At 42.4% G+C, this 12,891-nt stretch overlaps 1 protein-coding gene across 1 annotated transcript in view; it reads right to left on the bottom strand.

Annotated features, from left to right (window-relative positions):
- lmtk2 (lemur tyrosine kinase 2) overlaps positions 1-6,148 on the bottom strand; it is a 164,917-nt gene extending 158,769 nt beyond the window's left edge. The window contains exon 1 of the mRNA XM_060840569.1: positions 5,560-6,148. Coding sequence (XP_060696552.1) covers positions 5,560-5,644 — 85 coding nt within the window. The 5' untranslated portion in view covers positions 5,645-6,148. The remainder of the gene's footprint in view (positions 1-5,559) is intronic.
- Positions 6,149-12,891: the final 6,743 nt, after the last annotated feature.

Below are 12,891 nucleotides of genomic sequence, written 5' to 3' on the forward strand. Positions count from 1 at the left end.
TTCCCAAACAGATGGTTTGGGGGGAAACGTGCCACAAAAGAAAAAAACAAATTAAAACTCTTCTGCTCACAGACAGAAGGCTAGATAAATAAAATAATTCAAATCTACCTCACTCCCCTATCTCTAACACTTGTCACAGTAATTTATGTTGGCCTGAGAATCAAATCCAGGATCTGTAACTCCCAAAAAAGGATCATTGAACCCAAAATATTAATTCTGATTTCTCTCCACTGATTCTGCCAGATCTGCTGAGATTTTCTAGCAATTTCTGTTTTGGTTCCAGGATCTCTATGACTGAAGGGCTGAGGAAGTAGAGGGACTCCCTCCCTTTGACCTGTTGCACCGTTCCCAGGACACCTCCATGAAGACAGTGAGCCAGTTGAGTGAGGAGCACTCGCACCCCTCTCTCCCATTCCCCTTATCCTCCATGAATGCCCAGGCGTTGAGTCAGGCAATGGTAGAGAGGCTCCAGGTGTATTGAGGGCATTAGTCATGCTTAGATTAGATTATATTCCCTACAGTGTGGAAACAGGCCCTTCAGCCCAACAAATCCACACCGACCCTCTGAAGAGCAACCCACCCAGACCCATTCCCCTACATTTACCCCAACCAATGCATATACGTAACACCCCCAGCCTAGTGTTTTTAAATTAGCACCGTCCCAGTAATTTTATAACACCTCTCAACCCAGTGTTTATATAATTCCACTCCCCCAAATGATTTTATAACTTCACCCTAGCCCAGTAATTTTTAAAACACCCTCTTGTTTTAAAAAGGGCTCAATGCTAAACATTCTCCCGCACCCAGCCTCAGTATTTGTATAAAACATCTCCAGCCCAGTAATTTTTTTTGAACAGGCTTTCAGCGCAGTGTTTATACTAATTCCTCCCAGACAAATGTTTATGTAAACTACTCACCTTCCCAGTTCAGTGATTTTATAAACCCCACTCCCCCAACCCAGTTAATGTGTTTTAATAAACTCCCCCAACCTAAATCGATGATTTTACAATCACAGACCGAGAACGACTGGCAGTGACAGCAACCACACTGTCCTTCCCATCCTCTTCTCCTTCTTCCCACTCTCCTCACCGTTCTCCCCACTCCCCCCCCCCCCCCCCCCCCACCCCACCCACCCACCCACCAAACACTGGACCAAGACCTTGCGCTGCCTGTGGTAGCTGGCTTGCAACTGTTTCCCCACATTAAAAGAACTCTCGCACACGCACCTTCCACATCCTCAGAACTAAATTCAGGACCTGGAACATCAGGACCCTTATGGAGAGTCCCACCAGTGGCATACCAGAATACCATGCCATCATAGTTTCCCAGGAACTCAGGCGCTACAATACTGACATCACAGCCCTGCGTGAAATCCGGCAGGCAGAGGAAGGATAGCTCAGAAAGCGAGGTGATGGCTACATCTTTTTCTGGAATAGCAAGGCCATAGAGCATCGCATCCACAGAGTCGGCTTTGCCAAAAAAAAACTGATGAACCAACTCAAAAGACTCCCCCTGCAGAATAAGGAAACACCTCATGTCACTCCGACTCACCCTTGTTCAGAACCAGTATGTCATAGTGTTCAGTGCATATGCAGCAGCTGAGGACAAGGAGGAATCCTACGCCAGCCTTGAACACACTCTCTCACAGGTCCCTGCAACAGGTAAACTCATTATCCTTGGTGACTTCAACACCAAAAGGCAGACCTCTCGGCTGATGTAATTGACAAAGAGGGAGTAGGGAAGCAAAACTCCAGGCACCCTTCTCTTGACCAAATGCCTTGAACACAAACTCATCACTAACATACTGTTCCGCCAAAGGGACAAACACAAGGTCACGGGGCAGCACCCACACTCCAAACACTGACATCTCCTTGACTGCATCAATGTCAAAACAAGGGATCAAAAAAACATTAGAATCAGCCATGCCATGAAAAGAGTTGATTACTGCTGGCCGTCCATCACCTAATCAATCAAAGCCAGAATTCAATATAAATATTGCCCCACTGCAAGAAGGCCAACATTGTGGCACTCAACAACACAGAAAAAGATAGCTTCATTCAGCCAGCTCCTCTCCATAAACCTAGTTACCTATGTATATGAAATTACAAAATTTCAACCTTTGGTCTATCTGCAAGGCCAACATCACTAAGGACTGCAAACTCTCAAACTTTAAACCAAAAATGCATGGCATTTCTGAGTGTAAAACAACAACCACATTCTGAAGAAAAAAGGTAGACCTACAAGCGACTGAAGACAGAGGTCCAACAATGAAACTGTGATATAGAACAGGTGATGGGTAGAGGCTCAATAAATGGCAAACAACTGTGTTCAGGGTTTCTCCTCAACCAAGACTCTCATTGATTCAAATATCCTTGACTGCATCCCACATTACATGCAATTCTCCAGCCCTGCACTCAACAACCTGGAACAATGGCCACCTCCAATACCTTGCAAGCATCCTGTCGACAAAGGCAGGTACTGAAGAAGAGATCCAGCATTGACTCTGTTGAGCTAGCACAGCTTTCAACCACCTGAGGAAAAGTGTGTTTGAGGACACAACATCAGATCGAACACAAGCACAAGGTTTATAGAGCCGTCATGGTTCCCATTCTCCTCTATGGCTCTGAGACATGGACTGTCTACAGCAAATACCTCAAGGCACTGGAGCAGTACCACCATCACGACCTGTGCATGATCCTGCGAATCCGCTAGGAAGACAAATGCCAAGAAAAATCAACGTCCCCGACCAGGCCAGCATTCCCAACATCGATTCAATGACCATTCTTGATCAACTGTGATGGGATGCGTACATCATCCATATGACAAGACTCCCTAAGCAGGTGCTCTACTCCCAGTTCCAAAATGGCAGATGAGCCCCAGGTGGACAGAGGAAATGCTTCAGGGATACCCACAAGGCCTCAGTAGCAAAGTATGTCATCCCCATCGACACCTGAGAATCACAAATCCAAAGTGGAGGAGAAATATCTGGGAGGGTACCAAGCAACTAGTTGCTCTCCAGAAAAAAAATTAGAAGCCAGTTAAACACATGGTAAAAAGCAAACTGCCTCACTAAAAACCCACCCAACGGCCACCTTTTGGCCCATTTGTGGCAAAGTCTGTGGAAGCCACATTAGATGGCTGCACAGTCCAAGGACTCACCCTGAGAGTGAAGGAAAGTCACCCTCATCTGAGAGGGACTGCCAATGATAATGACAACAACAACTGAAGCTACTTTATTTCAAAGTCACCCATTTTATACAATTATCAGTTTGTAGTGGGAGGAGACAAAGTCAACATTTCTTCTGAAGAAACCTACTCACTTTTGAATTCTAACTTCTAATTTCTTTCTTTTTAAATTAACAACATGACTACTATAATAATTACGGCCACAACTAGCCAAGACCTCCTTTGATCTTATTTATACAAAGTAGAGGACTACAAAGAAAGTGAACAGATGTGCACATGCTTTTTTCGTTGTTTAAACAAATCTATCATTTTGCTTTCGCATCTCCAACAATTCAGTGAGTAGAAAGCACAATAGCACAACTCAACAAAATAACTTTTAACAATATAAGCATGGGAAAGGGGGAAAATTAAATTCATCACACTGGCACTTTCATGTTTTACTTGCTGCTGCTTTGGCTTTCATCAGTGTCACAATTCACAATGGTAAGGGGCAAAAGCAGGTTTTGACTCTAGCTTTCAAATTAAACCAATTTAAATGAAAGATTATAAATATTTTGTTATCCCCAACCATTCTTTAGATCCTTAATAATCACATAACAATGAGTGCACAAGAAATATTACCTTAAAGTCCATAGGCATGTGCGAAAAGGATCTTCTTCTCACTCCAAGTCAAAATGGAGGTCTGTCATATTGTTAATCATAACTCATACCATTTACTCCTTGGTATGTTATATGAATTGTCATTCAAATGCAAAGTACAAAGACATTGTGTAATGAACATTTGGGGGAATGAATAAAGTAGATCCTTGTAATAGTTTCATGATTTGAAATACAAGGTGTAATGTACTTCCAACCATCTGTTTTGCTGCATAGCCTGTTCACAAAAAATCAATTCCAGTTCTCACATAAATAGAGTCATACAGCGCACAGAAACAGACCCTTCAGACAATGTTGATCATAATTTCAAACTAAACTAGTCTCACCTGCCTATGCCTGATACATATCTCTCCTAATATTTCTTATCCACATACTTACCTAAATGACTTTTAAACACTAACTGTACCCAGACCCACCAATTTCTCTGGAAGTTCATTCCAAACACAAACCAGTGTTAAAAAAAAGCCCTCGTCTTTTTTTTTAAATCTTTCTCCCCTCACCTTAAAAATATGCCCCCTGCCATTCACCTTATCTGTACTACTCACTATTTTAGGAATCTCTATAATGTCACCTCTCAACCTCTTGTGCTCCAGTGAAAAAAGTCTCAGCCTAACCAGCCTCTCCTTATAACTAAAAGATCTAGTAAATTTCTTCTGAACCTTCTCCAGCTAGATAATATTCTTCCTGTAGCAAGGGGACTAGAACTGGATACAGTGCTTCAGAACAGGCCTCATCAATGTGCTGAACAAGCTCAACATAATGTCCCAGCTCCTATACTCAAAGGTTTAAGCAATGAAGGCAAGAATGTTAAATGTCTTCTTAACCATCCTACGATGCAAACTGCGAAAGAATTATGTATTTCAACCTCTAGGTCTCTCTGTTATATAACAATGCCCAAGATTCTATTTTTAGCTAAATAAATATTTGTTTATTTTACCAAAATGCAATACCTCTCATTTATCCAAATTAAACTCCATCTGCCATTTTTGAAACAAGTAAATACGGCAACTGCAGTTGTGCTCAGAACTAATATTTAAACCCTCTTCCAATTGGGAAATTGGATTTGAATTGAGCTCCTGTTTAAAGTACAAACTGAAATCAATTGAGATGCAGTTCAGCCAATATACCAACATGTACACATTCTGATTTTAAAAAGGATAGATTTTAGCTCCACACAGTGCCAAACCTTGATACAGCTGTGATATATTTGACTTTATAACCTAAGTCTCTCCATAGTTCAATTTAACCACAGAATAAATTGTAACAATGGAGAGATGACATTACTTCATTCCCGAGAAGATTTTCCAAGATGGCAGGCAGTCACTTTTGAGGTCAGGACGCTTAAAGCATCTGAATGTTTGAATAAATAATCGGTTTGACAGAGAAAAAAACTGCCAAAGAAACACTGATTATCTTTAACTGCGCGAATACTCCATTGCTACCGAAGAAGTCGCCTATGCCATCTCCAGATGTCAGTAAGTGATGTCTTTACAATTAAGAAAGGTAGACATTTAGTTAAATCCCTCACCGTGACATACACCTTTGATTTTAAATTGAGAAATTTCACAACAAACCGGTTGTATCCATCACTTTTTGCAGCAGTAAAATGATTCTTATTTGTACGCAATCCAAGAGCTGACTTTTGTTTTTCGACGTGAACAATTAGTACGTTACGGCCGACCTTTTGTTATTTAATCGATGCTCAACTGCACTGACCTGCACCTGTTTGCGGAAGTGGAGCACCTTGGACGCTGGGCAACGCCAATAGTGTCAGTAAGAGAATGCCAGCGTGTATCGCCATTCTCGGCTGGGATTAACTGCTCGTCGTCGTCAGGGTCTCGGACGATCGTCAACCAGTAGCATTTATACGAAAGGACCGATTCCCCGTTCAATGCGAGACGATGTTAACGATAAACCTTCCACCCTGCACCCACCCTCTCCCTGCCGGCCCTCCCTTTAAACACCACCAACAATGACAGGCCGGCCGCCGCACTCTCCCTTTCTGACGCTTTTCTTTCGGATTTTTCGGCAGCAAGCAGTCGCTGGAGTTGGGCCACAGATACTCATCCTTACTCACAGGCCTCGAACGCCTCTCCGCAGCGATTTTTCTCTCAGATCCCAGCCCCAAACCATCATTCTCGCGGCCAGCTACATTCCATACGGTTTGTTTTGTCTAATGTGGCGGTGGCAGGTTTTTCTTTCGTAATTTGCACTTTCGCTAGTGACACAGCTTCCCACCTCCCGACGAAATTCTCACAACCACCATGATGCTCGCTCGCAAGCGTCAGGAAACGGCTGGTTCCGTCCCTCCGCTCTGATTGACAGTGCGCCCCGGCCAATCGGACGTCACCGTGACCCCGGCCGCACGGCCAATCAGCGACGGTGGGTGGAGATTCCGGGATGAAGGCGGTGCTGGACTTACTCGGCCCTGGGAGTCTGCGTCATTCGCCTAGCAACCGCAGGAGGCAAGCAGGGGCAATTTGAGGCAGGCTCTGGAAAGTGTGTTGCTAAGGACCCAGCAATTGAGCAACATCCTCCGAGGTCAGCATTGCTTCTCGATTTTCACTGCTAACTGTTGCCAACATTTAACGTGACTCAATATTAGTTGCTGGGAGAAAGTGAGGACTCCAGATGCTGGAGGTCAGAGACCAAAAGTGTGTTGGAAAAGCGCAGCAGGTCAGGCAGCATCCGAGGGAGCAGGAGAGTCGACATTTCGGGCATAAGCCCTTCATCAGAAACGTGGGGGTGCCCAAGGAGGCTGGGGGGGAAGGTAGCTTGGACGACAATAGGTAAATTAAGGTGGGGAGTGATGGTGTTAGGTCAGAAGGAAGGTGGAGCCGATAGGTGGGAAGGAAGATTGACAAGTAGGATAGCTCAAGAGGGTGGAGTGCCGAATTGGAGGTTTGGATCTGATATTAAGCCTGGGGAGGGGAAATAAGGAAACTGGTGAAATTGAACACTGATGTGTAATTGGGGGTCCCAGTTCCCTGAGTTGGTGTCCTGTCTCCCCGATGTAGAGACAGTCTCGAGGTATCCCTCCTCACTTTCATCCAAGGCCCCAAAGGAACCTTCCACATCCAGCAGAGATTTTCTTGCACATCCAAACATCTCTGGAACACATGCACGAAACAACCCCACCGCCCTGTAACTGACCACTTCAACTACTCCTCCCACTCTCCCACATGCAAGTCCTGGGCCTCCTCCACTGCCAAATCCACGCTTGGAGGAAGAACGCCTCATCTTCCGCCTTGGAACCCTCCAACCACACAGCATTAATGTCGAGTTTCCTCGTCTCCACGTCCCCACTTTATCCCAGATCCAAACCTCCAACTCAGTACCACCCTCTTGAGCTGTCCTACCTGCCTATCTTCCTTACCACCTATTCACTGCATCCTCCACTCCGACCTATCACCATCACCCCCCATCCAACTATTGTCTTCCAAGCAAATTTCCCCTCAGCCCCACACCCCTCCCATTTATCTCTCAGCCCCCTTGTCCCTCTGCCCCTCCCACATTCCTGATGAAGGGCTTATGCCCAAAATGTCGACTCTTCTGCTCCTTGGATGACTGCCTGACCTGCTGTGCTTTTCCAGCACCACACGTTTTGCCTCAATATTAATTATATCGCGGTGTTAAAATATTGATTGACTGACTTATTTTCCCTCCTCACAGAGAACCTTACAAGAAAGTCTTTAATTTTTATTCTTAAGAGTCCTGAAGAAGGGCTCATGCCCAAAACGTCGATTCTTCTGCTCCTTGGATGCTGCCTGACCTGCTGCGCTTTTCCAGCAACACATTTTCGCCTCTTTATTTTTTATGCCAATTCTTTGAATGGAATTAGCCTGACCTCCTCTGCTGTTACCACAATGCCCTGCTAGTTTTTCTTCTTTCGTTTTAATTATGCAGTTCATAACAATTAGCTGCACTGCTTTAAAAAATTGTCCTTCTAATCTACCCATGGCTTTCTTGGCAATTCTTTTAAGTCTATGCCATCACGTTACTGGATCTCCAATACCATATCATCATCTAAAGCCTTAGTTCCTCATTTCTTTCCCACAGTTGTTCTATCTCAATTTCATCTTTGGGACATTCCTTCAAACCTACCTCTCTGGTCAAACTTTGCTCATTTGTCATTCTATAATCTAAGGTTATAATTTGTTTTCTACAATCTTTGTAAACTGCCCTCAGATGTCTTACTAAATTAAAGGCTGTATATAAACACTAATTATTGTCATCTATTCTATTAAAACCCTTCCTAATTTTGAACCCTATTTGAAGTCAAATTCAGTCACCCTTATACTCTAGTGATTGTCCTATATCTATTTTAATGGAGAAAATCTGGCTTAAAGAATGCTCCAATGAAGGTAATGGTATCTTTGCTGCCTTCTAACAAAACTTTGCTCTGTTTAGATTGAATTATATTTACAACTTTTCACAATGGATGTTTGGAAGATTTCACCACTAAAACTTACTGATTGTCACATACCTATTTCTGCTTTAAATTTCTCCTCAAAATCTACCTGTTTGACCAAGTTTATGATTGCTAATTCTAATATCTATATCAATTTTGCATGATTAAGCTTTGGGATGTGATGGTGTTCTATTATGTTAAAATTGTTACATGAATGTAAGATCTCAATGTTAATCACATCCACCAGGAAGATTCTAAGTTTTTAAATCATCATCTTTGAGTTAGTTGATTGTATGTGGAGCAGCTGCAGAAGTTTGGTTTAAGTAGTCTGGGGCTTTACACCATTCATGTTTCCCATCCCTGATTTCTATCTGACATTGTTGTAAACAGTATGTTTGTGGTTATCAGACTGGTCAGTATCACCAGTTTCTATTGCAGTAATTTTAAAAATATATAAATTTAAGTTTCTTCAAGGTGTTAGATATGAATAATGAGTACTTGAAGGGAGAAGGGTATTGGAGGGCTGTGGAACTCAGTCAGTTTCTTTCTTGGAATGGTGTAAAAAAACACTAGAAACAAAATTTAACACATTCACATTTTAATAGACCTTCCCAGGAAGAAAGCTAGGGTGTTGATCTACAAACTGACCAGCAACTCAGCTAAGGTTTGAATTCAAGAATGCAAAGCAGTTAATATTTATAGTCTAAAAGAGAAATACACCTAAACATTGGCAGCCTAATACATTATTATTTCTATTATAAAACACTTCTTGCCTCATCAAAAAGTACATTCTTTATTTGGCAGTTTCATGGATTCACAATCTTCAGGCTTTGGTTTTTGGAGGTGGTGGCAGAGCAATATTGTCACTGTACTAGTAAGCCAGAGGCCCTGGCTAATGCCTTGGGAACATGAGTTTAAAAGAATCATGGCAGATGGTGAAATTTCAATTCAACTATTAAATCTAGAACCAAAAAGATCTACACAGGACTTTTTGCATGCCAAACATCATATGACAGACTGGGCTAAGCATTCCCACAACTAATTGATCAAAGTTAAGCTCTGAAGTCCCAATCAGTCATGAATGGTGGTGGAAAACTAAATCACTCACTGGAGAAGAAAGCTTCACAAATATCTCTCAATTATGTGAAAGTCCAGCGCATTACTACAAAAGTCAAACCTGAAATATTAGCCTCAATCATCATCCAGAAGTCCTGCATGGATAATCCATCCTGGCTGCCTCCTGAGATTCCCCAAAGTCAGAGATGCTGGTCTTCAATCAATTCAGTTAATTCCATATGATATTAAGAAACAGCTGAAGACACTAGACACTTCAAATACCTTGATAAATTCCAGCAACTTGTGTTCCACGACTAGCTGCCCCCTAGCCAAGCTGACCCAGTACAGCTACAACACTGGCATCTATCTGACAATGTGAAAAATCACCCAGGTGTATCCTGTGCATGAAAAGCCCATCCAGCATGATTAATTACTGCCCAATCACTCTAGTCTTGATGGTTAGCAAAGTGATGGAAATAGTCCTTGACAGTGCTTTCAAGCAGCAGCTGCAAAGGACTAAATTTGTTCGTTGGGTTACAGTTAGTTTCTGGCCTCACTACAGCCTTGGTTCAAACATAGACAAAAGAGCTGAACACAGCAGCTGAAGTGATATGTCAAAGGCAGTCACTTTTTCCAGAGTGTGACATCAGGTCTCAAGTAAAACTAGAGTCAATGGGAATTTCTGTTGGCTGGATTCATACCTAGGACAAAGGAGGATAGTTCTGATTGTTGAAGATCAAACAATTCAACCATAGAACATCACTGCACGAGTTCCTCAGGATCATTTCCCAGGCCCCACCATTTTCAGCTGCTTGCACCTTCCCTCCATCATAAGATCAAGAGTGGGGATGTTTGCAGGTATTTGCAAATGTTTACTACTCTTTAGATACTGAATTAGTCTGTGTCTATATATGCAGCAAGACCTAAACCAAAACATGGTTTGGGCTGATAAGTGACAAGCAACATTCACACCACAGGTGCCACAATGATTATCTCCAACAAGAAAGAATCTAATCATCACCCTTTGATGTTCAATGGCACCATTATCACCAAATCCTCCATGATCAATATCCTGAGGGTCAGCACTAACCAGAATCTGAACTGGACCAGCATATCAATATTGTGGCAAGAGCAGCAAGTCAGACTCTAGGACTTCTGTGGCAAAAAACTTCATTCCAGTCTCCCAAAACCTGTCCACCTTCTACAAGTCTGGAGAGTAATAAAGACAGTGAATGATGGGAAAACTCCATAGCGTTTGGAGGCCTGGCAGCATTTGTGGAAGGAGAAACCAAGTTAACATTTCAAGTCTTGTATGATTTCTCTTCAGAACTAAAAGGTGTTGGGAAATAGGTTCTTTTGATAGAGGCAGAGAGGAGCAAGAAGGCAGATGGTATAGAGGCATGTGCAAAATCCAAAGGTGTTTAGAGCGCAAGTCATCTCTTTTTATTTTCTTTCTCCACTATTAACAACCCTTCACTACCCCAAAATGTGGTGGACTGAATAAATTTAAGGAGGAGATAGATAGATTTTTAATTAGTAATGGGTTAAACAATTATGGACAGCAGGCAAGAAACTGCAGTTGCAGCCAAGATGAGGTCAAGCTGAATCATATTAAATCGCAGAGCAGGCTTAAAGAGCTAAATTGTCTACTCCTGCTCCTAGTGTTTATGTCTGGGGTCAGTATGGTTGAAAAGCAAGGGTTGGGTGATGGTCTGATTGCATAGACTAAAGTGCCCTTTGGTTGCCCTTTAAATATGACATCTGAATGATGAAATACAGAGGAATTCACCATCATCATCATTTCTTATCCTAAAACTTGATTTTTTACTCACATGTGAATGTGTAATAAGGAAAAATGAAAACCCAAAATCTCGACCTGCTTCCCAAGCAGAAGTCTTTTTATGCCTGTCTCCACACTTGGTTGAGAAAAGAAAATTCTGTACATTATATCCATTACGCTGTTCAATCTTTTTTGGTAAAATAGAATTTGCACTTCGAAAAAGTGAAATGTGAAAAGCTTTCATTCCGGGAGCCAGCAGGTGAAACAGTGAAAACAACTGCTTAAAGCATAGATGCACCTTTTTTGATAGGGCGTACTTTAAGATTTCAATTACTTACTGGTGCTTTATTGTGAATTACCTTCCATTAAAAATGAGGTTATCATTATGGCACCAGCCAGAAACCCTAAAAACTGCACATGCTCAGAATACACACTGGGAAATTATGTAAGCCTTAAGACCATCAGAAACAGGAACAGGAATAGGCCAGTGAGCCTGTTCTGCTTCAATAGGATCATGGCAGATCTGACATTTCTCATGTCAACATTCCTGCCTTTTTCCCATAACTTTTGATTTCCCTACTGATCAAGAATCTATCTATCTCAGCATTTAATATACACAAGAAGTCTGCCCACACAGTTAGAACACAAACCATATAAGTTACAGCGCAGTACAAGCCCTTCTTCTCTCCAGTGAAAACAGCCTCAGTTCCCTCAGCCTTTCCTCATAAAACCACCCTTCCATACTTCCATACTTCCACCCTTCTAAATCTTCGCTGAACTCTTTCCAAAGCTTCCACATCCTTCCCATGACGCAGTGACCAGAACTGCAAGCAATACTCCAGGTGCGGCCTTACCAGTGTCTTGTACAGGTGAAGCATGACCTCGTGGCTCCGTAACTCAATCCCTCTACCAATAAATGCCAACACACCATATGCCTGATTAACAACCCCATCAACCTGGGTGGCAACTTTCAGGGATTTATGCACCTGGAAAGAGATCTCTCTGTTCATCTACACTACCAAGAATTTTACCATTAGCATTCCTGTTATTTCTTCCGAAGTGAACTACCTCACACCTTTCCGCATTAAACTCCATTTGCCACTTATCAGCCCAGCTCTGCCTGTTATCCATATTCCTCTGTAACCTACAACATCCTTCGGCACTATCCACAACTCTGCCCACCTTAGTGTCATCCGCAAATTTACTAACACATCCTTCTACAGTCACCTCCAGATCATTTATAAAGATGATAAACAGTAGTGGCCCCAAGACAGATCCTTGTGGCACACCAATGGTAATTGAGCTCCAGGATGAACATTTCTCATCAACCACCACCCTCTGTCTTCTTTCAGCTAGCCAATTTCTGATTCAAGCCGTTAAATCACCTTCAATCCCGAAACTCCTTATTTTGTGCAGTAGCCTACCATGTGGAACCTTGTCAAAAGCCTTACTGAAGTCCATATACACCATATCAACCACTTTACCTTCAGTCACCTGTTTTGTCACCTTCTCAAAGAACTCAATAAGGTTAGTGAGGCACGATCTGTCCTTCACCAAACCGTGTTGACTATTCCTAATCAAATTATTCCTTCCCAGATGATTATAAATCCTTTTTCTTACAACCTTTTCCAACAACTTATCAACAGCCAAAGTAAGGCTCACTTGCCTATAATTTCAAGGGTTGTCCCGACACCCCTTCTTAAAAAAGGGAACAACATTTGCTATCCTCCAGTCTTCTAGCACTACTCCTGTTGACAATGATGACATAAAGATTGAAGTCAATGGCTCTGCAATCTCCTCC

Source organism: Hemiscyllium ocellatum, chromosome 20 (genome assembly GCF_020745735.1).
Source record: "Hemiscyllium ocellatum isolate sHemOce1 chromosome 20, sHemOce1.pat.X.cur, whole genome shotgun sequence".
Lineage (NCBI taxonomy): Eukaryota > Metazoa > Chordata > Chondrichthyes > Orectolobiformes > Hemiscylliidae > Hemiscyllium > Hemiscyllium ocellatum.